At 45.7% G+C, this 26055-nt stretch overlaps 2 protein-coding genes and 1 pseudogene across 2 annotated transcripts; 1 reads left to right on the top strand and 2 right to left on the bottom strand.

Annotated features, from left to right (window-relative positions):
* LOC109783856 (uncharacterized) overlaps positions 1-16473 on the bottom strand; it is a 40898-nt pseudogene extending 24425 nt beyond the window's left edge.
* Positions 11019-15495, bottom strand: LOC141042006 (uncharacterized). The gene is made up of 5 exons (XM_073509570.1): positions 14887-15495; positions 13024-14657; positions 12738-12949; positions 11714-12667; positions 11019-11633 (listed from the first exon to the last, which is right to left on the bottom strand). The coding sequence occupies exons 2-4, from the start codon at positions 14633-14635 to the stop codon at positions 12263-12265; spliced, it is 2229 nt and encodes a 742-aa protein (XP_073365671.1). The 5' UTR covers positions 14636-14657; positions 14887-15495; the 3' UTR covers positions 11019-11633; positions 11714-12262.
* Positions 16474-17891: 1418 nt separating the features above from the next.
* LOC109783855 (transcription initiation factor IIB-like) lies at positions 17892-18851 on the top strand. Its single transcript, XM_020342442.1, has one exon. It carries the CDS (start codon positions 17892-17894, stop codon positions 18849-18851), a length of 960 nt encoding a protein of 319 aa, XP_020198031.1.
* Positions 18852-26055: the final 7204 nt, after the last annotated feature.

Below are 26055 nucleotides of genomic sequence, written 5' to 3'. Positions count from 1 at the left end.
GGGCTTTGTCAACTTAGTCAATATGCACGATTCTAGCTCCAGTGACCGTACGATGTCCATCCAACGGCCGTAGTGCTTCTTCAACCTCTGGTCTTCTTGCTCCAGCCGCCCAAACCAGCGCCGGTCGTGCCTCGTGCTCCTGCCTCCCGTGGCCGGCTGCGATGCGGCGGAGGCCTCACCGCCCCCTACTACTCCCACCGCTGGCCAGGCCATCCCTCTACTCACCCACACCCCCTGTTATTCTGCGGCGACGACAGCCTCACACCGCAGCGAACCAGTGAACCCTCGTACTCCTCTACGCGTGGGCATCCACTGCCGCGTCTTCCCCGGCTCCGCGTCGTCCCCTTCCTAGGCCTCGCCGTCGTCCACCGCCTTGGTGCTCTCGGCGCGGCGTGGTCAACGTGGTCAAGGAACGGCTTCCATCGGACGTGGACTGTACGTGGAGAGGCTGACAGCTGGGTCCACGGCCGCAGCAAGGAAGTGCCTCCTTATTACGTGCAAAATAATTATTCCTCCACCTGACAGCGGGGACCCACCAGAGGGGCCACCGTATTTCGTGAAAAAAACGTTTCCCCCTGACTGCTGGGACCCACCAGCTACACCTTCGCACGCAAGGAAGTGCGTCCGGGCAAAAAAAAACAAAACGATTCGCCCCCTGACTGCTGGGACCCACCAGCTACATCTTCGCACGCAAGGAAGTGCCTGACAGTCGGGACCCACCTGGTCGAATCGTACGTAGCGTGTCATTCTGGTCGCGAACGTGTACGTACATATATACTGGTGGATGTAGAGGCGCGCATGTGTCGTAGTAGAGGCGCGTACGTGTCGTAGTAGAGGCGCGCACGTAGCATGTACACGTACGTACAGCGGCCAGGGTGCAAGAAAGAAAATACGGCCACGTATGTGTACATACGGGCGGTGTCTCGAACGCCTACTCGCGCATACGTACGGCCAGGGCTCGTGTACATGGCTGGGTCGGAACGGAGAAACAGCGTCGTCGTCGTGTTCATGGGGAGGCAACGGAATGCGTCGTGTTCATGGGGAGGCAACGGAATGCGTCATGTTCATGGGGAGGCAACGGAATGCGTTGTGTTCATCGGGAGGCAACGGAACACGTGGGAGCCAACCAGCTGGGTCGGAACGGAATGCGTGGTCGTGTTCATCGGGAGGGCTTGGACGGAACAGGCGATGGAAACGAGGCCTGGCGTACCGCAGAACGGAGGAAACGGACCTCCTACGGTCGAAACGGGGGTCCTGTTGATCGGGAGGGGTGTGGCGTACCGCAAAACAGAGGAAACGGACCTCCTACGGTCGAAACAGGGGTCATGTTGATCGGGAGGGGTGTGGCGTACCGCAAAACGGACGAAACGGACCTCCTACGGTCGAAACGGGGGTCTTGTTGATCGGGAGGGGTGTGGCGTACCGCAAAACGGACGAAACGGACCTCCTACGGTCGAAACGGGGGTCCTGTTCATCGGGAGGGGTGTGGCGTACCGCAAAACGGGACTCCACGGGATACTGTTCATCTCCACCGTCGACCTCCTCCAGCCTCCACTGGCTACCGTCGACCTCCTCCAGCCTCCACGGGCTCCTGTTCATCCAGCCTCCACCGCGCGCTACTCCACCGGCTACTGTTCAACCACCCCTCCATCGTCTACTGTTCATCCAGCCCTCCACACCACGGGGTCCTGTTCAACCACCCCTCCACAGGCACCCCTCCACCGTCTACTGTTCATCCAGCCCTCCACACCACGGGGTCCTGTTCAACCACCACTCCACGGGCACCCCTCCACCGTCTACTGTTCATCCAGCCCTCCACACCACGGGGTCCTGTTCATCCAGAGGCAACGCCACCGCTCACTGTTCATCCACCCCCCGCAACGCTCACTGTTCATCTAATCGATCGGGTTCAGTTAGCAGCAGTAGCGAAGGAATCGCTCGATGGGGTTCAGTTAACAGCCATCGATCGATCGCTCGGGTTCAGTAACGCGTAGCCTGCAGTGCAATCGCTCGGGTTCAATTAGAGCCCAACGCCTCGCTCGGGTTTAGTTAGAGCCAACGCCTCATACACACGCGCGTACGTGTACGAGAGAAACGCGCATCGCTCGGCCCCCGACCTCCCATCGTAACCGGGAACTCCCCGAAATTTTCCTCGCCCTCGCTTCTACCACGGTTTTTTCCGTCATGGACGGCCCAAAGAATGTCATGCAGCTGCGTCTCCGGCCCGCCCGGGACGAAAACCCATTTTCTGTCATGATTTTTTGTCATAGAAGTAGGAGCCCACCACATCTATGATGATACCGGGTTTTGTCACAATTATCGTCATAGAAGTGTCATATGTATGACAAAAAAAATTCGTTCGGCCCAAAATGTCACGGATGTGTCTTTTTTTTGTAGTGTAGTGACAAGAACAAGAGAAAGCTGAAGGACATCAAGGATATTTGTGATGAAGAGTGATTTGTAATCTGACCATGTGGGTCATTATCTTAAGTTTCAAGCATTGAACTATGGCTTGTAATGTGTGAACTAGTGGCAGTTTGCAGTATTTAAAGTAGGGTGTAGCCTTGAACTATGTCTTGTAAGCTTTGAACTATGGTGTCATGCTATTAACTATGTTGTTAAGTATGATGTTAACTATGGTGTCATGATGTTAACTATGTTGTTGACTAGAGTTGTTAAGTATGATGTTAACTATGGTGTCATGATGTTAACTATGTTAGTGACTAGAGTTGTTAAGTATGATGTTAACTATGTTAGTGACTAGAGTTGTTAAGTATGATGTTAACTATGTCATTGATGTTAACTATGGCACCCTAAATGATGGAATGAGGATATGTTGGATGCCGTCGACGCCGAGGCACCCAAGATGATCAAATTAGGTTATCTTGGATACCGTCGACGCCGAGGCACCCTACATGATCAAATTAGGTTATCTTGGATGCCGTCGACGCCAAGGCACCCTAGATGATCAAATTAGGTTATCTTGGATGCCGTCGACGCCGAGGCACCCAAGATGATCAAATTAGGTTATCTTGGATGCCGTCGACGCCGAGGCACCCTACATGATCAAATTAGGTTATCTTGGACGCTGTCGACACCGAGGCACCCTAGATGATCAAATTAGGTTATCTTGGACGCCGTCGATGCCGAGGCACCCTAGATGATCAAATTAGGTTATCTTGGATGCCGTCGACGCCGAGGCACCCTAGATCATCAAATTAGGTTATCTTGGATGCCGTCGACGCCGAGGCACCCTAGATGATCAAATTAGGTTATCTTGGATGCCGTCGATGCCGAGGCACCCTAGATGATCAAATTAGGTTATCTTGGATGCTGTCGACGCTGAGGCACCCTAGATGATCAAATTAGGTTATCTTGGATGTCGTCGACACCGAGGCACCCTAGATGATCAAATTCGGTAATCTTGGATCGCAGTAGTAGCCACATTCATCACATTTATTAGCAAACAATAAGAAAATTAGGAGCCACAACTAACCAGAAAGTACTCAACCAAAATAAAGATGTTTTGAACATGAACAGCTAACCAGAAGCAACACCAAGTTTTCATCACAGCCCAACAAGTACACTAGGTACCTTACATGAAAGTACTCATGACAACCAGAATAAAGATGTTTAGAACATCAACAGCTAACCAGAAGCAACACAAGTTTTCATCACAGCCCAACAAGTCCACTAGGTACCTTACATGAAAGGTGTCATCACAACCAAAATGCAGATGTTTTGAACATCATCAGCTCACCACAAATTAACACAACTTCACCTGCTCCCTTGAGAACAGTTGAACCACTCAGACATCTTAAAGGATGGCTTCCTCACTCTTCCACTACCTGCAACTCTTGGGGGGATGAACTTGTTTCTTCCTCTTGGCCCAGCAGCAGTAGAGGAACTTGGACCAGCACCAGCAGTAGAAGAACTTGGGCCAGCACCAGCAGTAGAAGTTGCAGTCCTTGTAGTTCTAGCTTTCTTTGTTGCCCTTGTAGCAGGAGGAGCAACAGTTGCGGCAGGAGCAGAAGGAGCTCTCCTTGGTGCATCGGGAGCAGAAGCAGGAGAAGAAGGAGCTCTCCTTGATACCCTTGGAGCCCTTGGAGCTGGTGGAGCTGGAGCTGCAGTTTGAGCAGCAGCAGGAGCAGAAGGAGCACTTCTCCTTGGTGGCATGGGAGCAGGAGCAGATACAGTTCTGGGTGTATCATCTCTCCTGTTTTCCTGAAATTACAGCATACAATTGTTAGAAACTGGTATGTGAAATTGTACAAAAACCTACAACAATAGTTACCTGGTGCTGGTTCATTCTCATAGCTAGGGCTGGTTTAAGAGCCTGCTTGCAACTAGTGTATCTATGCCCAGTCCTATTGCAATTGCTACAAGTGATAGTTGCCATCCTAGATGTATCCTTTGGAGCTGGCTTTTCAAACTTGCTCTTTCTCCTCTATGTCTCTTTGTTTCCTGGCTTTTCTTTGAACACTGGTGGTTCAATGTCAGGGGTTCTAGTCTTTGGCCACAAATCAGGCCCAGGCACAGGGAAAACTATTGGACTATAAGCTGCCTTATACATTGGTTTCTTGAAGAAATCATGAACAAAATCTTCTGGCTGTAGTTTTGCCTTATTGATTGAAGAAACACCATGATTGCAAGGTACTCCACACATGTCCCACTTCCTACAACCACATGTATGTAGCAACAAGTTAACTGCATATGTGCTTTCTCCACTTGTCACCTGGAAGAGATCAGGTCCAGCTTTGATAGACTGACAAAACCTAGAATGATGTTTTGCTTCCTCTAGCTTCTTAGCATATGTTGGGCATATCTGCCACTTAGCAGTCTCAGTCTTTGTCCTATTTGCATTGAACTTCACTAACAGCTTTGTCCTGATCCCATCTACCATAGTTCTAATGGGTTTGGCTCTAACATCAAGTATCATCTTGTTAAAAACTTCACTTATATTGTTAACTACCAAGTCAGTTTTGCAATTGTTGTCCATGGCATGCCTAGCTCATGTATGTTTTGGTATCCTAGAGAGCCATTTCCAAGCTGGCTCACACTCCTTTTTCATGCCTTCCATTGCTGTTACATAACCATGCTCAGTATAGGAATAACTTGCCTGATACATGTATTTCTTCAACTCTTCCCCTCTAAAACCAGAAGTTTGAAAGTTCTGATAAATATGTCTAAGGCAGAATCTTTGTTTGCAATTGGGGAATACATTGTTTATGGCTGTAAGAAGGCCCTGTTTGAATGAACTACAGTTTGAGAATACTACAACAATGCCATGTATGAAATTAATAAACAAAGACAATTAATAAGCAATGCAAGCAATGATTGGAGTAGAGATAGTAGTACCTTTTGCCTGTCAGATATAATAGTGTAGTAGCCAAACTTGCCTGACTCACCACCAATGGCATATTTTAATTGAGTAAGAAACCAAGACCAGCTTGCTATGTTTTCCTTGTCCACTATTGCAAAAGCAATGGGAAATATGTTATTGTTTCCATCTCTTCCAGTGGCAGCCAAGATTTGCTGCCCTGTTGTCAACTTTATGAAGCAACCATCAACACCTATCATAGAAGATCACAAGTAGATTACCAACAAATTAGTGGGTGTGCACATATAAATGTAGAGTCACTAGTTAATTAGTAGGTGTGCCACATCAGTGTCCTCCTCATCTGCTTCATATGGCTCATCCACATCAGTGTCCCCTTCAATATGATGAAGTGGATCATCTCTATGCTTCTTCATTGCCTCAAGCCTAGCAATTATATCCTCATCTGCTAGTAAATCTGTGTCACTGTCACTATCGGTGAAATCTTCAGCCATTAGCTCTGGAAGTTTTCTTTTAGCTGCCTTGTATTTCTCTTTTTCTTTCCCCTTTTTCCTGAACTTCTCAATCTCTTCATTCCTCTTCAGCTCCATCAGTTGCTCAATTTGCTCTTGATCTTGGTCTTGCTCCATGAAATACTCATACCTCTCTTCACCAATCTCCATTGCAAATTCTGGTACTGGTGCACACTTCTGCTTCAAAAATGAACTCTCCTGTGTGTTAATGACCTGCACTGGCACTGGTTGTGGCTTTGTTGGGCTAGGAAACAGTACTCCTGCTGTATCTATCTCATACACCACTGGCACACCTATTTCAGATAATGGAACCTGCTCCTCACAAACTGGTCCAATGTTCAAATCACTAGGTCTTGGAGCATCACTTCTGATGACTGTTATGTTCACCACCTTCTGACCTTTGATAACTAGGTCATCCAACATTTCCTCCACCTTATCATCATCTGTCAGTTCTTCCATACCTGAAACCCCAACACCTGGATCTCTGACATAACACATAAAGTCTGTCATCCCATATCCTTCAAGCTCTATTAGTGCAATCAGATTGTAAAATGTGATATCATCCACATTTAGGCTTCTTTCAAGATTATCTCTGTCATGGAAATGGAATCTGACTTCCCACACTTCATCATTCAATCTACAGTTCAAGTAAAGCAATTCAGTTCAAGTAAACAATTCAGTTAAAAGTTAAAGATTCAGTTAAAAATACAGTTTCAGTTAAAAATTCAGTTAAAAGTTAAATATTTAGTTAGTAGAAACAATTCAGTTAATGTTTCACTTAAAGATTTAACTAAAGTTTCAGCTAAAAATACAGTTTAAGTTAAAATTACAGTTTCAGTTAAAAATTCAGTTAAAAGTTAAATATTCAGTTAGTACAAACAATTCAGTTAATGTTTCACTTAAAGATTGAACTAAAGATTCAATTAAAAATACAGTTTCAGTTAAAGTTTCAGTCCAAAATACAGTTAAAGTAATTTGTTCACTTAACAATTCAGTACATGATTCAGTTATAAATTCAGTAACATTTTCATTTAAATATTCAGTTGTAAATTCAGTAATTGAGTAGGTTGAAATTGAGTTTAACATTCAGTAATTTCATGTAATTGAGTAGGTTCAAATTGAGTTTAACATTCAGTAATTTCAGTTAATGTTTAGGTGCCCACTACATACACTTAGAACCCTAGAACTACATAAACACTTCACTTACATGTCTGACCACATAAACAACCTACAACAGTAATCCTATAACACTAGAATCACAAACACTTAGAACCCTAACCCTAGAAACCAAATCGGGGTACGGAAAGAGAAAACTTATGAGACACCGCCGAAGGAGGATGCGTAGTGATGGCTCCCCTCTGGATCTTCCATCACGGCCTTGGCGAATGCCCTCGCCGCCGCGTACTCAACACAGTAAGACGGCGACGGCGGCTGTGGAAGAGGCGGAGCCTGAGATGGGTTTGAACTGCCGCAAACCTCTGTTGGATCTGCAGGAGCACCACTGCCACGAGATGCATCGCCAGCACCACCGCCACCGCCATCATCACCGCCACGCGAGGTGGCCATCACCGGTGGCGAGCAGGGGCGAGAGAGAGGACAGGGGCGCGCGGGGGGGGGGGGGGGGGGGCTGTCTGATAAGGACCGACCGGCGCGGCGACTTGAGCGTTTTGTTCCAAACGGCGCCGTTTGCCTGCCTGTCATGCCACGTCAGCGTTTTTGGGGCCCACCTGTCGGAAAAGAGATCAAATGAGGCTAAACGGCTGTTCAGTGCTTTTTGCAACGGGTTAAGAGATTTTATGGTGTTTTTTGCAACATATTAACGACTTGGTAGTTTCCTGCAAACCTAGCCACAAATGTGGTGGTTTCTTGCAATTGACTCCTGATTGCAAGAACGGTTTCCAGAGTTCCAGATACTGGGTCATAGGTAATCACCTTGCGTTTGGATGTAGCCAAGATTACCTTGTTCCTTGATCCACAATTGCCAACAGAACCAATGACTCTAATAATTTGCGGCTCCATCAAACCTCTTTGAACATGTTGTAACAAATCAATGCCATGTGCCAACGTCCAATCACCAGAGTTACAGTCCTGCATTTCCCAAATATCCATAATACTAGTATCAGGACGGAGGTCCCGGACCATACACAAGTGGTCATCAAGCTCCACCAGGTGCACTCCTGGAACCTCGAAGATTGGTGGCCGGATCATACACATGTGCTCAGCAATCTCCACCAACTGCCCTCCTGATGCCTCCTCAAACGGCGGTGACCTGAACCATCTAAAGGTCTCATCTGCAACGGAGAACGATAAGACGGCAGCTCTTGGCTTTGTGAGGAAAAGAGACGAGTCGATAACCCAATGCAGAAATCCGTCTGCGAACACTGGAGTAAATAGCAAAAAACTACCAGTTTACAGGCTAGGGTTCCAAAAAACTACCAACTTTTATTTTTTCTCAAAAACCTACCAGTCGCGTGGTTCGCTATTTCAAAAAACCCAAAACGCCCGTGACTAGCGATTTAACCGTTTTTCTGACCGTCTGGACCCACATGTCAGGCCACCTGGCCACGCACGCTCACGGCGCGGCCGTTGACGGCCGTTAGCCCATGTGGTCCGGTCAGGTTGGAACCAGTGTAAATATCCCACCCTGCTCCCACGCGTTGCTCGCTCACTCCCCTGCTCGCTCTCTCCCCTGCTCCCACTCCCCTGCTCCAGTACGAGCTCGCCGCCGCTCGCCGTCTTTGAGGTCGGTCGACGTCGACTTCCTTGCCGCCATGCCTTCCTGGAACGACGAGGAAACGAGCTCGGAGGAGGAGTGCGAGGTCGTCAGCATGGACATGGGACTTATGGTAAGTTCTTTGCCACCTAGGGTTAGGGTTAGGTGCTAGTAGGCCGAGGCTACCGCCATGGATCTTGCTAAGTGTAGTGTTGCTGTTGTAGGATTCTTGTTCAAAAGTGAGGCTGGGGTTTGATTGTAGGATTGCTGTAAGCTAGGGTTCATCTCTATACAGTGTTAGGGTTCATGCTAAGTTGGGGATTTTTTTAGTGTTCATGTTTAATGAACCGTGCAAGTTGATTCTGGTGTTGAGTGGAGATTGAAACTAGTGTTTGTTGGTTATTTTGGTTGCAGGAGGAACTAGACACCACTGTGGAGCCCCCTTTCTGTGGCCAACTTGAGCTTGCTCATCCCAAGTGCATTCTGCACCAAATGAGGCCTATTAAGCGTGTTGCTTTTGAAGGGCCTGTAACAGGAAGGCGTTTCTATGGCTGCTCAGTCCAGGTTAGATGCCAATAAACTTTTCTGCTATGTATGTTCACTGCTGTTTGATATGATGCAGCACTTTGTTTGATATGATAGTCAGATATGTATTTTTGTTACTTTGGAAACTTAATCATGGCATTGTAATTACTTATCATATCTCATTTATGTTATGCATTGTTAGAAAATATCAAGTCTATACAAGTTAATCATGGAATTGAAATAAGCTCCTAGTCCATTTGTAATAACTTATCACATTTATAAATGCAGGAAAATGGTGTGAATTGTGGTGTTGTAGAGTGGGTTGATGGGCCTTGGCCAACTGTTCTTCAGAGATGTTTGTGCAAGCTATGGGAGATGTTCCATGAGCAGAACTTTGGAAGGGTACAGGACAAGGAGAAGTTTGAGAAGGAGTTGGCCAGGCTTAAGAGTGAACATGAAAGGGAGTTGGCCAAGCTTAGGACTGAAAATGACAAGCTTTGCATTGAGTACACCAAGCTTGTTGATGATGTATCCAAGATGTTTGATTGGCAGGATTGTAGGGTGGACAAGCAGGTGTACCAGAAACAAGTGGAGGAGGAAGAACTTGAGAAGAAGAAGAAGGAGCTAGAGGAGAAAGCTATGTTGGAGGTGCAGATGGAAAAGCTCAAACTTGCAAAAGAGCAGAGGTGCATTTTGCAGAGCCAAGCTGATATCATCAAGAACACTAGGAAGGCTATGAAGGATGTTGAAGTTGACAGAGATGTTCTTAAGAAGGAGAAGGCAAAGCTTGAGCTTGTTGTTGCTGAGCTGCTGAAAGAAGGGTATGGCAGCAAGGAGAAGTTAGAGCAAATCAAGGCCATCCTTGGGTCTTCAACTTGCTGTGATATGTTGGTGAAGTAAGTACATCCAAAGGCCTTTATATAAGGATGTGGCCTGGCATGACTGCAAGTGATTATGGGTGTACATTTTGGGGGAATGTGAAGTTTAACCTAGTGTAAGAACCTTATTTCCTATGTTGTTAAGTTGTAATGGATCACCTATGCTATTAAGTGTTGTAATGGATCTCCTATGCTATTAAGTTGTGGAAATGGATCTCTTATGATACTAAGTTGTGGAAATGGATCTTGTATGCTATTAAGTGTTCAACTTGATCTTATATCTTTTATATGTTATTTGTTAGCCTACATATATTATTTCTGTGGGTAATTGGGCTTAGTGGCCCACTAGTCTCTGACCAAATGCAACCCTAGGCCTACTAAACCCAACCCCATCCATCTGTCAATATAAACCCCTCCCCACCCCCACCGTTTCCCAATGACTCCACCAGCCGCCACCGAAAAGAAACCCTACAGATGGATCCTGACATGGGAGATGTCACAGAGGAAGAGGGGGAGGCTGTGGTGGTTAGGATAGCAGCAGCAGCACAGAGGAGGAGGAGGCGCAGGCAGAGGGCACTAGAGGCGGCCCAGGATGAGCAGCAAGAGGAGTTCAACCGCCGACTCTCCGACAAGGTACTGCAGAAGTGCAATGATGAAGAACTAGAGCTGGTTTTCACTGGTGGCAGGGGAAGGTCATTCATGGAGATCATTAGGTGGGCAAGGATGAGGGCAGTCATGGCTCCTCATCCAGCAACTAGGGCCAAGTGGGTCCGTTTCTTTGAGCGCTATGACTGATATGTCAATCTCATCTCATCCATCTATATACCTATCTATCTATCTTTCTATGTTGGTGTTCTATGTAAGATCTGGTGTACTATGTAAGATCTACTCTATTCTATGTAATAACTGGTGTTTGATGCTACTCTGAACCAATGTATCTATGTATTTATGCTACTCTCAATGAAATTATGCAGTGGATATGAAATGTACTGACTGAATTAACAGACAGAAGATACACTAACTGAAATGTATTGACTGAATCAACACAGGAATGACTGTCTGAATGAACACACTGCATAGTAGTTATTACAAACCATGGTAGGTCAACTGACTGAATATCTCTGAAACAAAATAAAGTATAGTCATTACAGACCATAGTAGACCCAAATCCATCCATATTTGTTCACTGACACAAACAGAACCATACCAAATGAACTCAAGTTACCCAAATCCAAGAGCTAGTTACCACTTGCATAAAAATAGTCTTTCAGCCTCCCACTTGGCTTCCTGATCCTCTTTGACCCCTCCTGGACAACAGTTGAATTTGATTGCCTTGGTGCAATGAAAGTTCTTCTCTGTGCACTTGAAGATCTGGTGTTCTTAGCAGGAGAAGCTGTAGATGATCTGGTGTTCTTAGCAGGAGAAGAAGTGTTAGCAGCAGAAGAAGTTTTAGGCCTGCTCCTCTTAGCTGGTGCTCCTTGTGCTGTAATAGTTGAAGCAGCCCTTTTTCCCCTAGAAGTAGCAACTGGAGCTGGTGAAGGTGCAGAAGTTGTAGCTCTTGCTGTAGCTGGTCTTGGTTCAGGTGCAGTAGCAGCAGGTACTCTTGGAGGCCTCTGAGCATTTGTAGCCATAGAAGAACCAGCTTGAGAGTATTTTGCTCTATTTTCCTACACAATTAATAAATATTGTAAGAAATTTAACAATGAAATGAGACAATAATCTGAAATGAAACATGGCCTCAAATGACCTGATGCTTGTTCATCCTCATCTGAAACTTAGGCTTCAAAGGGTCACCACAATTGTTGAACCTATGACCCTGCTTCTTGCAATTGCTACATGTGACAGTACCAATTCTTGAGGTGTCCTTTTTTGCTGGCACCTCAAATACACCTTTCCTTCTGGCAGTTTGCTTTTTGCCCTTCTTTTCTTTGAACACTGGTGGAGATATGTCATCTCCAGGTGTATGAGGCCAGTGGTCAGGACCTGGAACTGGGAAAATTATATGCTTGTATGTTTCACAGTACATGGGCTTTTTGAAGAAAGCATCGACAAAGTCTTCAGGATGTAGCTTCACTTTCTGCATTGCGGCAATGGAATGACTGCAAGGCACAGCTGTCATGTCCCACCTCCTACATTCATAGGTATGGTTGTTCAAGTTAACACAATATGTGTTCTCAGAGCTACTAGTCACTTGCCAGATCCCTGGACCTGCCATGTATGCATCACAATACTTAGCCCACTTCTTGGCTTCTTCTAAAATTTCTGAGTACGTTGGTGTGATCTCCCATCTGCATGACTATGTTTTCTCTCTGATTTTCTGAAACTTGATCATCAACTTTGTTCTTATGCCCTCCAGCATAGTCCTGATTGGCTTGTTCCTAACATCCAATATAATCCCGTTGAAAACTTCACTAAGGTTGCTAACAACCAGGTCAGTTTTGCAAACAGTATCCATTTTATATCTAGCCCATGTATGGTCTGGTATCTGTGACAACCACTGCCAAGCTTCAAAACTTTCTTTCTTCAAATTTTCCATCCCTTTTTCATGACCATTCTTAGTGAAGGAATAGGCAGCTTGATCTAAGTGTTTCTTGAGTTCCTCCCCTCTAAAACCAGCAGATTGGAAGTTTGCATATATATGTCTAAGACAAAACCTTTGTGGGGAGTCAGGGAATACATCATTGATTGCATTCAACAATCCCTGTTAATTATGATGGCTAAGTATGATGGTAAGTTTAAAGTTTGGTGGTCAAGAGAAGTGGAGCACATACCTTTTGTCTGTCAGACATAATTGTGTACTTGCCAAACTTGTTCCCACTCCCAATAACAGTTCTAAGCTGTGTGAGAAACCATGTCCAGCTGTCTATCTCTTCCTTGTCAACAACACCAAATGCAATGGGGAAGATGTTGTTGTTCGCATCCCTGCCAGTAGCTGCCAATATTTGTTGTCCAGTGCTGAGTTTGATGAAGCAACCATCTAAACCTGAAAATATGATCACATTAGTTGTAAATAACATGAATGCAACCATATTAGATATATGTGTAAGGATCATGTACCTATGAATGGCCTGCATCCATTTAGAAAGCCCTCTTTGCATGCAAAAAGGCAGTAGAACATGTAGTGAAACCTGGGGGTAGGAGCTGGATTTTCTAGGTCCTCTTTTGTTGTCACTATGCATCTACTGCCTGGATTAGTATCTAGCACACACTGGAGATAGTCCCTTAGTCTGTGATATTGGAGTTTGTGATCTCCTTGCACAACTTCAAGTGCTTGCTTCCTTGCCCTATATGCCAAGCTTTTAGGCACATGAACACCAAATGTTTTCTTTGTGTATGACAGAATTGTCTCAACACCAGCTCCAGGGTTTGATCTAATGGTATCCTCACAAACCTTGGCAACCCAATTGACTGTAACCTTGGTGCTCTCTCCACTTGCTCCACAAGTGTGATCCAAATTCATCTTCTTGATGCTGAAAGTTGACTCATTAGCTATTCTAGAGGCCACTATGTAAAACTGACAACCTTGCTTTCTATCAGAGCACCAAGCAATAGCCCTAGTTGGTTCATTTCTGTGATACTCAAAATTCCTAAGTGTCCTGATATGGAAATTTCTTAGTGCTTCTCTGAACTCCACAACATTTAGGAAGCACAAATGCAATGCAAACTGCTCATGTGCATCAGGGACTGATGGATCATACCACCTCCTCTCCTTCCTCTTCTTCAACCTTCTCTTCCTACCAGAAGGCAACCTTGGAACTTCTTCTTCATCACTAAGGCCAAAATCACCTGGAAAGCAGTATTCATCAGGTTCAGGCACAAAATCTTCAAACTTGATGTTTTCAGGCTCACTGTGTGAGTTGATAGTTGGGCCTGGTTTTCTGATAGGCTTAAGCTTCTTTGCTCCTTTCTCTGGTACAACTGAGGGTTCTTCATGTTCAGAAAGGACTTGGTCTTCCTCCCAAAACTCTGATGGTTCTGAGTTTGCTCCACAATAGTGCTCTGCAGTATCTTCCTCTTCCCTAGGCTTATGACTTGACCCTGTGCCAGCCTCATCTTCACCCCTACACCAAGCCTTGTATGATATTGTTTGCCCTTTGTAATCATCCCTAAAAAACTCAAAATCTGACGAAGATTTGTCCATCTCATCTTCATCTTCATCTTCATCTTCATCTTCCTCATGTTCTACTTCTACATCTTCTTCTTCTTCCACAACATTTTTCCCCTTGTTCAAATTACAACTATGTTGTGTGTTAAGATAGGGCTCCTCAGGGATTTCTGGTGCCAAAGTTGCATTCTGGAGTGGATACATGACACCTTGTTGGGAAACACTATAAACAACTTCCTCACCAACATTACTAATGGGAATCTGTTCCTCAAGCAAGCTGTGATCCATATTAACATCTGCTGGGCTTGGATCAGTAGGCTTTCTGACAGTGATGTTCAGGATCTTCTTATCAACAAATAAGTCAAGCATTTGCTCTAATGCCTCCTCACTATCCAGGACCTCCACCCCCTCCAAGCCCTTTCCCTCTTCCTTTACATAAGTCAGAAAAGCCTCCATTCCATACCCCTCCAACTCAGCCAATGCTAATATGGTCAGATAACTAATATCTGAAGAAACCGAATACTTTCTCTCCATATTATCTGTTCCTTGGAAATGCAGCCTCATTTCCCAGATGTCTTCATCTAAGCTGTAGGAGATTTAATTGACAAACATTTATTTTTCAATTAACTGAAGCTTAAAACAATGATGAAATGTACTGAACATTACTAAACTGCATAAGCATGCCAACAAACAATTACACTGCTCATTCCCAATACCGCACTATCTTCTAAACCTAACTAAACCTAAAACTATCATCTTCTAACCCTAATTTTAAAATCTCAACTAAAACTGTAACTGCTACTGAAATTTCTTACCTCACTCCACCAAACGCGGACGCCCACCTGTGGCTGCCATCTGGATCCGCGTGGATGGACTTGGTCACTGCCCTAGCAGGCGGACTTCCGGATCTGAGCTCTCTCGACCCACCTGAGCCACGGGCGGTGATGGCCGCGGCGACCGCTGCGCTGGGAAGCTAGAGCTGCCTAGCCATGCCTGAACTGCTGAATGTCCACCGCCCTCCTCACCGGTGACGCCTTGCCTCAAAAGCTCGCCGCTGACGCCATTTCGCTGCGGCGCCGCCATCGCCAACCTAGGTCAGTGCGGGGGGGGGGGGGGGGGGGGGGAGTGAGGGTGAGAGGGAGAGTGAGTGCGACCGACCGGCGGCTTTGGTTCCCACCGGACCGCACGGGCTAATGGCCGTCAACGGCTGTGCCGTGAGCGCGCGTGGCCAGGTGGCCTGACATGTGGGTCCAGACGGTCAGAAAAACGGTTAAATGGCTAGTCACGGGTGTTTTGGGTTTTTTGAAACAGCGAACCATGCGACTCGTAGGTTTTTGAGAAAAATTAAAAGTTGGTAGTTTTTTAAAACCTTAGTCTGTAAACTGGTAGTTTTTTCTATTTACTCGCGAACACTGGCATCAGCTTAGCTTCACTCTGTGTTGCGATTATCGCAGCAGCGGCAAACTTGCGGAACCTAAAGGGCACACCACCGGCAGCCGGCATCCAGCGATCCCCGTGCTCGCCACCAAGGACGTACACCTCGCACTTGATATTATCAACCCCGAAGTGTTTTTCGAAAAACAACCTCACTACCTTGTACTCTCTCCTCCTGGAATCGAATCCGAGACCAGCAGTGGCCATGAAGGAATCTTGGCAAGGCGGCAGCCGGGTGACGGCCCGTGTGGTCGCATTGAAAACATAGTAGGCTGGCTCCACGGCGTCGTGCAAGAGGGTGAGGCCGCGGCACGGCGCAGGCGTCATGTCCACATGGTCACCACGCACGTCGCGGAGACTGAACAGTAGCCCATCACCTGATGGCGAGCACGAGTAAATCCCCGTGGAGTCGAAGCTTGCGGCCGGCGAGATGAATAGCAGCTTGGGTGGCGGTGCTGGCTCGGCCTCGACCTTGGCCCTGTGGAGGCTGCAGAACTCGTCGGAGGAGAGCAGCGCGGCCCAGGAGCGGCAGACGGCCCGGAAGAGGAGGATGGATTTGACGGGTAGCCGTAGGAACACCTCCGTCATCAGCTCATCCGGCGGCAGCAGCAGCGACTCGGCTAACGGCGGCATCAGCGACGCGGCCACAACCTTCCTCCTCTTGTTGCTTGCCATCTTTATCCCCAAAATCGCTTGCTACCACCGAAAATACAAACCCCTGTGTGTCAATTGGATAGAACGGTGTCAGCTGGGATTGATCCTGAACAAGAAATGACTTGCCTTTTCTTCCAGGAGGAGGAGGAGGAGGAGGAGGAAGCAGATCTACTGGAAATCGAACCGGGGAGCGGGGAGAAGGGGATCAAGATCTTCACTGCACGCGCAGTCCGGTGGAGGGGACGATGCGAAGCTTTGATTTAGTCCGCCGGCGACGGAAGTGCTTCAGCGGCGGCGGCGCTGGAGAAGGATCGAGTGTGAACCCTCGTTCTCTGTTTAGAAAAAAGAAAAATCTCTCGACCGAAGCCGACTGTGGAGTTGTGTTTACAAATTTTGTGGTGCCAAAACCGACTGTGGGTGGTGTCGGCGTGTTTACAAAGGCCGGACTTCCACGGGTACGAGGAGGACAATGATTTTTATGGGACAGTGAGTAGCAGTTTGTGTTGTATACAATGTTTTAAATAGCGGACTATGAAAACTTTCAAATCAGCTATGGCGGAGCTATAGCCGGGAAATACACCTTGGTTTCTGGTTGTATATGCACTTTATATGAGGATTTTTTAAATAATTAAACAAAAAGTCAAAATAGTTTAGAACTATTTTTAGAATAAACTTGACTTACTTGCGCACTAGTATATAAATTTTCACAAAAGAAAAACCAACGTTGACTTCACAGCGAAAAAGATAAAATTTATTTGCTATTATAGGTCACTATTCATGCTATTTTGGCTAAAAAATTGTCATTTTTTAAAAGAAGTCAAAGAGGAATTTTCCTTTTTTGAAACTTTTCTCACGAGTACAATGGGAGGTGAAATTTATTTCAAACATATTTTTATAATTTTTTGACTTTTCATTGAATTACTAAAAAAAATTCATATAGGGTACATATGTACCCATAGACCAAACGTCCGCGTCCACTATAGCGGGTTATTTGTGAAGCGGTCATTTAGCAGCACCCTGTTAAAAAGGCTATAGCTCAGCTATTTAAAAATATGGTTGTACACGAAATAAAATGCATATTTCTAAAAAAAAAGAAATAAAATGCATGACTGTAAAAACTTCTCGCAAAAGAATCACCGCCGTGCAAAACCGAGTCGAACTCGTGCCCAGCTCCAAACTAGCCCCACGAACCGACCTATGCGTCCATAAATATCAGCCCAAGGCCGGACGCGGCTAATCTGCACCCCAGCTCAAATGAGCTCGGGTGAACAGTAAAATCGAAGAAAAATAAAAAAAATAAAAAAATTCCAATTTTTTTTGAAAGAAACATTGACAAAAGTTCTAAGTGCCTGCAAAAATTCGTCATGAAATCACATTCCTAGAAGGCGTGGCGAAAACAAAAACAGTACTCTGAAAAAAGCTACTTTCAAACGCATTTTGAAGCACTGAATTTGTTTTTTTGCCACGCCTTACAGGAATGTGATTTCATGATGAATTTTTGCAGGCACTTAGAACTTTTGTCAATGTTTCTCTCAAAAAAAATTTAGAATTTTTTTAATTTGTTTTGAATTTTTTTCGATTTTACTGTTCATGCGGGAGCATATGAGCTCGGGTGCAGAATGGACTTTTCGCCCAAGGCTCCCAATCCAACCTTCTCAGACCCTTTTCCCCAACCCGTCGCCACATCCATCCCAAAACTGCGCACACGGCGGCGGCGGCGGCAGCAGCAGCCATGTACGCCAGCACCTGCTCCGCGGCCGACGAGCGCGTGTACTGCCCGGACTGCCGCCGCGCGACGGAGGTTGTCCTGGACCACGGCACCGGCGACACCATCTGCACCGAGTGCGCGCTCGTCCTCGACGCGCACTACATCGACGAGGGTTCCGAGTGGCGCAGCTTCGCCGACGACGGCGGCGGCGAGGACCGCGACCCCAGCCGCGTCGGCGCCTCCGGCGACCCCTTCCTCGCCGCCAAGCTCGCCACCGTCATCGACTACACCAACAAGCCCAAGAAGTCCTCCGCCACCGGCGTGGCGACAAAGGCCCCGCCCAGGATGTCGGTGCCGGACGCGGGGTCGGCCTCCGAAAACACCCTCGTCGACGGCTTCCGCGGCATCTCCGACATGGCCGACCGGCTCGGCCTCGTGGCCACCATCCGGGACCTGGCCAAGGAGACGTTCAAGAAGCTGGACGAGGCCAAGGGCTGCCCGCGCGGCCGGAAGCGGAACTCCGTCTATGCCGCCTGCCTCTACATCGCCTGCCGCAACCTCGGCATGCCGCGCACGTACAAGGAGCTCGCCTCCGTCACCGCCGGGGGCGTGGCTGCCAAGAAGGACGTCGGCAAGATGACGACGCACATCAAGAAGCTCCTCGGGGAGGAGGACGGCCAGGTGATGGACATCGGCGTCGTCAGCGCATCCGACTACCTGCGCCGCTTCTGCTCCCGGCTCGGCCTGGGCAACCAGGAGGTGCGCGACGCGCAGGAGGCCGTGCGGAGGGTCGAGGAAGGGCTCGACGTGCGCCGCAACCCGGAGTCCGTCGCCGCCGCCATCATCTACATGGTCGTGCAGCGCGCGGGCGCCGGTAGGTCCGCCAAGGACGTGTCCGTCGCCACCGGCGTCGCCGAGGGCACCATCAAGGAGGCGCACAAGGACCTCACCCCGCACGCCCAGATGCTCTTCGGCTCAGCCTGAGCGCCCACGACATTAACGCTTCTTGATCCTTTGGCTGTTTGGCAGGTCCTTGGCACATGCATGCATGTTTGCCATGTCCACAATTCCAAACGTATCTTAGTCTTGGACATGTGAAGTTTGTGTTGGACTTCGTTTCTAAGTGCTGAATCATATCATTCGTGAATGAATCTGTGCTTAGTTCGTTTGATCCGATTAAACTCATGATCACCGAGGTCTCACACACGGTTGCCAAGTACGCTACTCGTGAATTATAATGGTCTCATGAACTTGAGGCTAATAATTTCGAAGGCTCGACATTTTTCACCGAGATTTCACCCATTACAATGAACTTTATGTTCCGGTGAAAACGGGGATGACTTTTAGTCTCAAAGAAGGCGGTGGCGACCCTTCAATATCGGGTAGGTTCAAACAAAATTCAAATTTTGGTTGAATCCCATTTAGAATGAAACCAGAATGACCAGATTGAATACTAAAATAGGCGACTTCGGTGCAATTTAATCCAACAAAATATGATGTCTATTCTGGTCAGATCATCTGACTAATGTTCAGATATACATATGCCGAAGTACCGAAAGATTTCTGTGTTTACACACCAACTGAAAGAATCTGACATGGGTTGTTGAATCGAGGTTACTCAACCATGTTGTTTCCGCGGTGGCAGGACGGATTCTGAAAAAATATAAAGAGGGGGTGGGGGAGGGGGGGGGGGGGGGGGTGGGTTGAAGTAGTAACTTCACATGGGCGCAAAATGAAACATGTTTCACTACACCAAACAGAGTATATGTCCGATTTAATTCTTTCTGAAACATGATTGCTAAGTACACTATTTTTTTCGTCAATACGGGTGGAGCGTATCAATGCATTGATAGAGGGAAGCAAAGAACAGAGTTAGGGGGTTGCCAAGCCGCGTACACAAGATGGCGTGGAGGCAAACCCAAGGAGTAGACGGGGGTGCTTAGCCCCTAGCCTAGAATTAATTTACATCAAAAATCAAATGTAGCCCTTTGGTTCCTGCATTAGTCCATGCCTGTGCTTCGCCTTGGATGGATGTCACTAGGCTGGGGATGGATGCCTGCTTGCCATCGAAGATGCAACCAAGCCGATGTTACCAAATCACCCAGACACAGAGAGGGATAATGGAGTCAAATCCTTTGCGCAAACTGGGAGGGCAGGATGCCGACGCCGCAGCCCACCAATCGAAGAGCGTTGTTGTCACATCCGGTGGCATGGCAGTGAAGCGGCACAATGAAATCACATGGTACCAAGCTTGCCTAGAGAAGACGCAACCCACAAGGAGATGGTGGATCGTTTCAGCCTCTTGATCACAAAGCATGCAACTAGAAGGGTGCGGAAGGCCAAGATTTCTGAGATGATCTGCAGTCCAGCATCTATCAAGGTGCGCAAGCCATAGGAAGAACTTGACGCTTGTCGGGGCCCAACCCTTCCAGGTTAGGTGCTAGTCCGGGTCGGGGATACATACCTGGAACATGGCCATGTAGAAAGAGCTCGCGGAATATACCATGTTGTCAGTCCAACACCATAGCTAGCAGTCTGGCTCGGGCAACATGTTGACATTGTGTAGGCGCTGCGAGAAAGAGATGTACTTGATAGTGTCCACCATGCTGAGAGCGCCATGGATGTCCTAGATCCAAGAGCACAAGTGGAGGTCATCACAGACTAGGCGACGGTTGAGGTGTTGACGAGGCATAAGGGAAAATAGGGTGGGAGCGATCTCACGAATGGAACGACTGTCGATCCAATGGTCAAGCCAGAACTTAGAAGTCGTGTCGTCCCCCAAAGTCCAGGAAGTGGAAGCCCTGAAGATGTCCTGCGTGTCGTGGTAGGGAGAGGAAGATGGTGCCACGGCCTCGATGGATCAATTGCTCGCAGCCAGAGCCAGCGCACGCGAAGGGCGATGCCTGTACGCTGGAGACCACGCATGCCCAGACCTCCAAGTTCCAACGGCTGGCAGATTTTGGCCCAGCTGACGAGGTAGCTCCCCGCCCTGGCCTCACGCCGTCTGTGCCAAAGGAAATCTCTAATGATCTGCGTCACAAGCTTCAGAATGGACGGTGAGAGCGTCATGGCCAACAAAATATGGACGGGCATGGCGGACAGAACGTGTCACACAAGGGCAAGCCGTTCACCTCGGGAAAGAAGAGAAGCCTGCCAAGTGGCAGGGTACCTGGCCATTCTCTCAACAAACAACATCAGTGCCGAGACTGGAACTTTCCTCACCGAAAGAGGCAAGCCGAGGTAGGAGATCGAGAATGGAACGACAGGGCAAGACGGAATGGTTCTCGCGCGCTGATATGTCTCCAACGTATCTATAATTTATGAAGTATTCATGCTATTACGTTATCTATCTTGGATGTTTTATATGAATTTATATGCTATTTTATATGATTTTTGGGACTAACCTATGAACCTAGAGCCCAGTGCCACTTTCTGTTTTTTCCTTGTTTTTGAGTTTCAAGAAAAGGAATATCAAACGGAGTCCAAATGACCTGAAAATTTACGATGATTTTTTATGAACCAGAAGAAGCCCCCGAAGCAAAAGAGTTGGGCCAGAAAAGCCACGAGGCCTCCACAAGGTCGGGGCCGCGCCCTACCCCCCCGGGAGGGTGGTCCGACCTTGTGGGCGCCTCGTGGACTGATACGTCTCCAACGTATCTACTTTTCGTAACGCTTTTCCTCTTGTTTTGGACTCTAATTTGCATGATTTGAATGAAACTAACCCCGGACTGACGTTGTTTTCAGCAGAACTACCATGGTGTTGTTTTTGCGCAGAAATAAAAGTTCTCAGAATGGAACGAAACTTTGCGAGGAATTTTTACAATAAACAAGAATTTCCGGAGCCAAGACCTACCGGAGAGGGGCACCTGGGTGGGCACAACCCACCAGGGCGCGCCCCCCTCTCCTAGCGCGCCCAGGTGGGTTGTCCCCATCTGGTGGCCCCGCAGACCCTGAAACCGATGCTATAAAATCCTATTTTTTTCAGAAAAAATCAGGGAGAAAGAATTATCGCGATCCACGAGACGGAGCCGCCGTCACCTCCTGTTCTTCATCGGGAGGCCAGATCTAGAGTCCGTTTGGGGCTCCGAAGAGGGGGGTCTTCGTTCTTCGTCATCACCAACCCTTCTCCATCGCCAATTCCGTGATGCTCCCCACCGGGAGTGAGTAATTCCTTCATAGGCTCGCTGGTCGGTGAGGAGTTGGATGAGATTCATCATGTAATCGAGTTAGTTTTGTTAGGGCTTGATCCCTAGTATCCACTATGTTCTAAGATTGATGTTGCTATGACTTTGCTATGCTTAATGCTGGTCACTTTGGGCCCGGGTGCCATGAACTCAGATTTGAACCGTTTATGTTATCATAATTATATCCATGTTTTAGATCCGACCTTGCAAGTTATAGTCACCTACTACGTGTTATGATCCGGCAACCCCGGAGTGACAATAGTCGGGATCACTCCCGGTGATGACCGTAGTTTGAGGAGTTCATGTATTCACTATGTCTTAATGCTTTGTTCCGGTTCTCTATTAAAAGGAGGCCTTAATATCCCTTAGTTTCCAATATGGACGCCGTTGCCATGGGAGGATAGGACAAAAGATGTCATGCAAGTTCTTTCCATAAGCACATATGACTATTTACGGAATACATGCCTACATTATATTGATGAACTGGAGCTAGTGCCGTATCGCCCTAGGTTATAACTGTCTCATGATGAATATCATCCAACAAGTCACCAATCCAATGCCTACAAATTTATCATATATTGATCTTGCTAAGTTACTATTGCTATTATCACTATTACACTTGCTACAAAATACTGCTATCACTGTTACCGTTACTCTTGTTGCTGTCACTACTACCAAAACTATCATATTACTTTGCTACTTATTACTTGCTGCAGATAATTAATCTCCAGGTGTGGTTGAATTGACAACTCAGCTGCTAATACCTTCAAATATTCTTTGGCTCCCCTTGTGTCGAATCTATAAATCTGGGTTGAATACTCTACCCTCAAAAACTGTTGCGATCCCTTATACTTGTGGGTTATCAAGACCTTTTTCTGGCGCCATTGCCGGGGAGCATAGCTATATTTGTTGAGTCACTTGGGATTATTATCAATTTATCACTATGAAGAATCTGAAGGATCCTAAGACTAAGATTTATCCCTCAAAGCCGAGGGGAGGTAAGGAACTGCCATCCAGTTCTGCTTTAGATTCACCTTCTGTTATGAGTAAACTTGCAACACCACCACAAGCTATCAATTCCAATATGTCGCAAGTTATTGATGATGCTACTTCTACTCTGAATGATGCTTATGATGATACTAGTACCTTGCTTAATGATAATGATGTGCCACTTGGTGAATTTCTTAATGAACAAATTGCTAGAGTTATACAACATGGTGTTGTTGAATCTGATGATGAGCTTGAAACTGAAACTCCTGAAACAACTGCTAGAACTAGCATTCCTAGATATGAATTGCCTAAGGTACCGGAAGGTTATGTTATGAATGAGGAGACAAGTAGAGATATTCTTGCTTGTAAGGATAGAGATGATCTAGAGAAATTACTATGCAAGTATAAAGAAAAATCTCTGAATGCTAGAATGAAATGTGATCCTAAGTTTGCTACTTCAATTATCTTTATTGATGATAAGGATTATGAATTCTCTGTTGACCCAGAGTTAATTACTTTGGTTGAATCTGGTCCTTTCCATGGTTATGAAACTGAAACTGTTGTGGCACATCTGACTAAGTTGAATGACATAGCCACCCTTTTTACTCATGATGAGAAAACTCGCTATTACTTTATTCTCAAATTATTTCCTTTCTCATTAAAGGGTGATGCTAAAGCTTGGTACAATACTCTTACTCCTGGTTGTGTGCGTAGTCCCCAGGATATGATTTATTACTTCTCTGAAAAATATTTTCCTGCCCATAAGAATTACAAGCTGCCTTACAGGAAATATTTAACTTTGTGCAAACTAAAGAAGAGAGTCTCCCACAAGCTTGGGGGAGTCTTTGCCAGTTACTTAATGCTTTGCCTGATCATGCTCTTAAGAAAAATGAAATACTTGATATCTTCTATAATGGACTAACCGATGCTTCTAGGGACTTCCTAGATAGTTGTGCTGGTTGTGTTTTCAGGGAACAAACTGTTGGGCAAGCTGAAGAATTATTGAATAACATATTGAAAAATTATGATGATTGGACTCTTCCTGAACCACCGGCTAAACCCACTCCGAAGAAGAGGGGTATATTATATCTCAGTCCTGAAGATATGCAAGAGGCAAAGAAATCTATGAAGGAAAAAGGTATTAAAGCTGAGGATGTTAAAAATTTACCTCCTATTGAAGAAATACATGGGCTTAATACACCACCACTGCCTAAGGTGGTAGAGGTAAATTCTCTAATGAAATTCAATGATAATGACAATCCTCACAATATGCATCCTAGTCAATGCCTTTATGAGTTTGAAAACTACATTAGAAAACAAGATCACTTCAATGCAAATGTTATGAAACAATTGAAATACAACTCTGATATGATTGCTCACTTGAGTGACTTGTTATTTAGAATCTCAAATGATGTTAGAGGTGTTGGAAAACATGCTTCTATGGTACAACCCCAGTTAGAACAAGTTGCTAAATCACAAAGAGAATTGCTTGATGAAATGAATAATAATAAAAATGAATTTGCTGTTAGAGTTGCAACTAGAGGACGTAAAATGACTTAGGAACCACTTTATCCCGAGGGACACCCAAAAAGAATTGAACAAGATTCACAAAGAAATAACACCACTGCACCTAGTCCTTCTAAAAAGAAAAATGATAGGACTTTGCATGCTTCTAGTGAACGTGAAGTAGAAAAACCTCCTGATAATGAAAATGAAACTTCTATCTCTGATGCTGAAACTCAATCTGGTAATGAACATCCACCTAGTGATAATGAAAAGTATAATGCTGATGTTCATGAAGATACCCAACCAAATAATGAAAAAGTAATGATGTTGAGATAGAACCACCTGTTGATCTTGATAACCCACAACCTAAGAATAAAAGGTATGATAAAAGAGACTTCATTGCTAGAAAACACGGTAAAGAAAGAGAACCGTGTGTTCAAAAACCTATGCCTTTTCCACCCAAGTCAACTAAAAAGAAAGATGATGAAGAATTTGAACGCTTTGCTGAAATGCTGAGGCCAGTCTTTTTGCGTACTCGCTTGAGTGACATCTTGAAAATGCCTCCTTATGCAAAGTATATGAAAGACATCATCACTAATAAGAGAAAAATACCGGAAGCTGAAATCTCCACTATGCTTTATATTTATACTTTCAAAGATAGAGTACCTAAAAAACCGGCAGATCCGGGAATACCAACTATACCTTGCTCTATCAAAAAGAATTATGTGAAAACTGCTTTGTGTGATTTAGGAGCTGGTGTTAGTGTTATGCCTTTCTCTTTATATAAAAGATTTGACTTGAATAAACTCACATCTACTGAAATATCTTTGCAAATGGCTGACAAATCAACTGCCATACCTATTGGTATCTGTGAGGATGTGCCCGGCCGTTGTTGTTGCTAATGTTACTATTTTGACTGACTTTGTTATACTTGAGATGCCCGAGGACGACGATTATCCTTGGTAGACCCTTCTTGAATACTGCAGGGGCTGTTATTGATTGCAATAAAAGCAAGGTCACTTTTCATATTAATGGTAATGAGCATACGGTGCACTTTCTGAAGAAACAATTCCAAGTGAATGGTATTAATGTTTATTGAAAAATATCCGACAATCACTATTGGAAGTTTTCAAATACCTCTACCTACTGCCAAAAAGAAATATGAAATGCTTATTGTTGGGGACATTCATATCCCCATTGAGAGGTAACTAAGTGATTTACGAAAATTCTTCGGTTTCATGCTAATCGAAAGTGGTTGTTAATAAGACTTGATCAACCTTATTAATGAATCATTTTTGAGCGGTATGAAGTTGATGAATTTAGTAAGCACTACCTTCTGTCCCTACTTTTTGTTTTCTGTTTTTATTAGTTAAATAAAATAAAATGCCATGTTTTGTCTGTTTTCTGAATTTCCCATGCAATAAAAAAATGACCCAAAAATAAAAGTTCTCAGAATGCTCTGGAAATTTAATACGATTTTTTTTCTGAATATTTCTGAATTTCGGGTG

Source organism: Aegilops tauschii, chromosome 1 (genome assembly GCF_002575655.3).
Source record: "Aegilops tauschii subsp. strangulata cultivar AL8/78 chromosome 1, Aet v6.0, whole genome shotgun sequence".
Lineage (NCBI taxonomy): Eukaryota > Viridiplantae > Streptophyta > Magnoliopsida > Poales > Poaceae > Aegilops > Aegilops tauschii.
The sequence above is the reverse complement of the archived record's forward strand: the minus strand, read 5'-3'. Positions and strand labels throughout refer to the sequence as shown.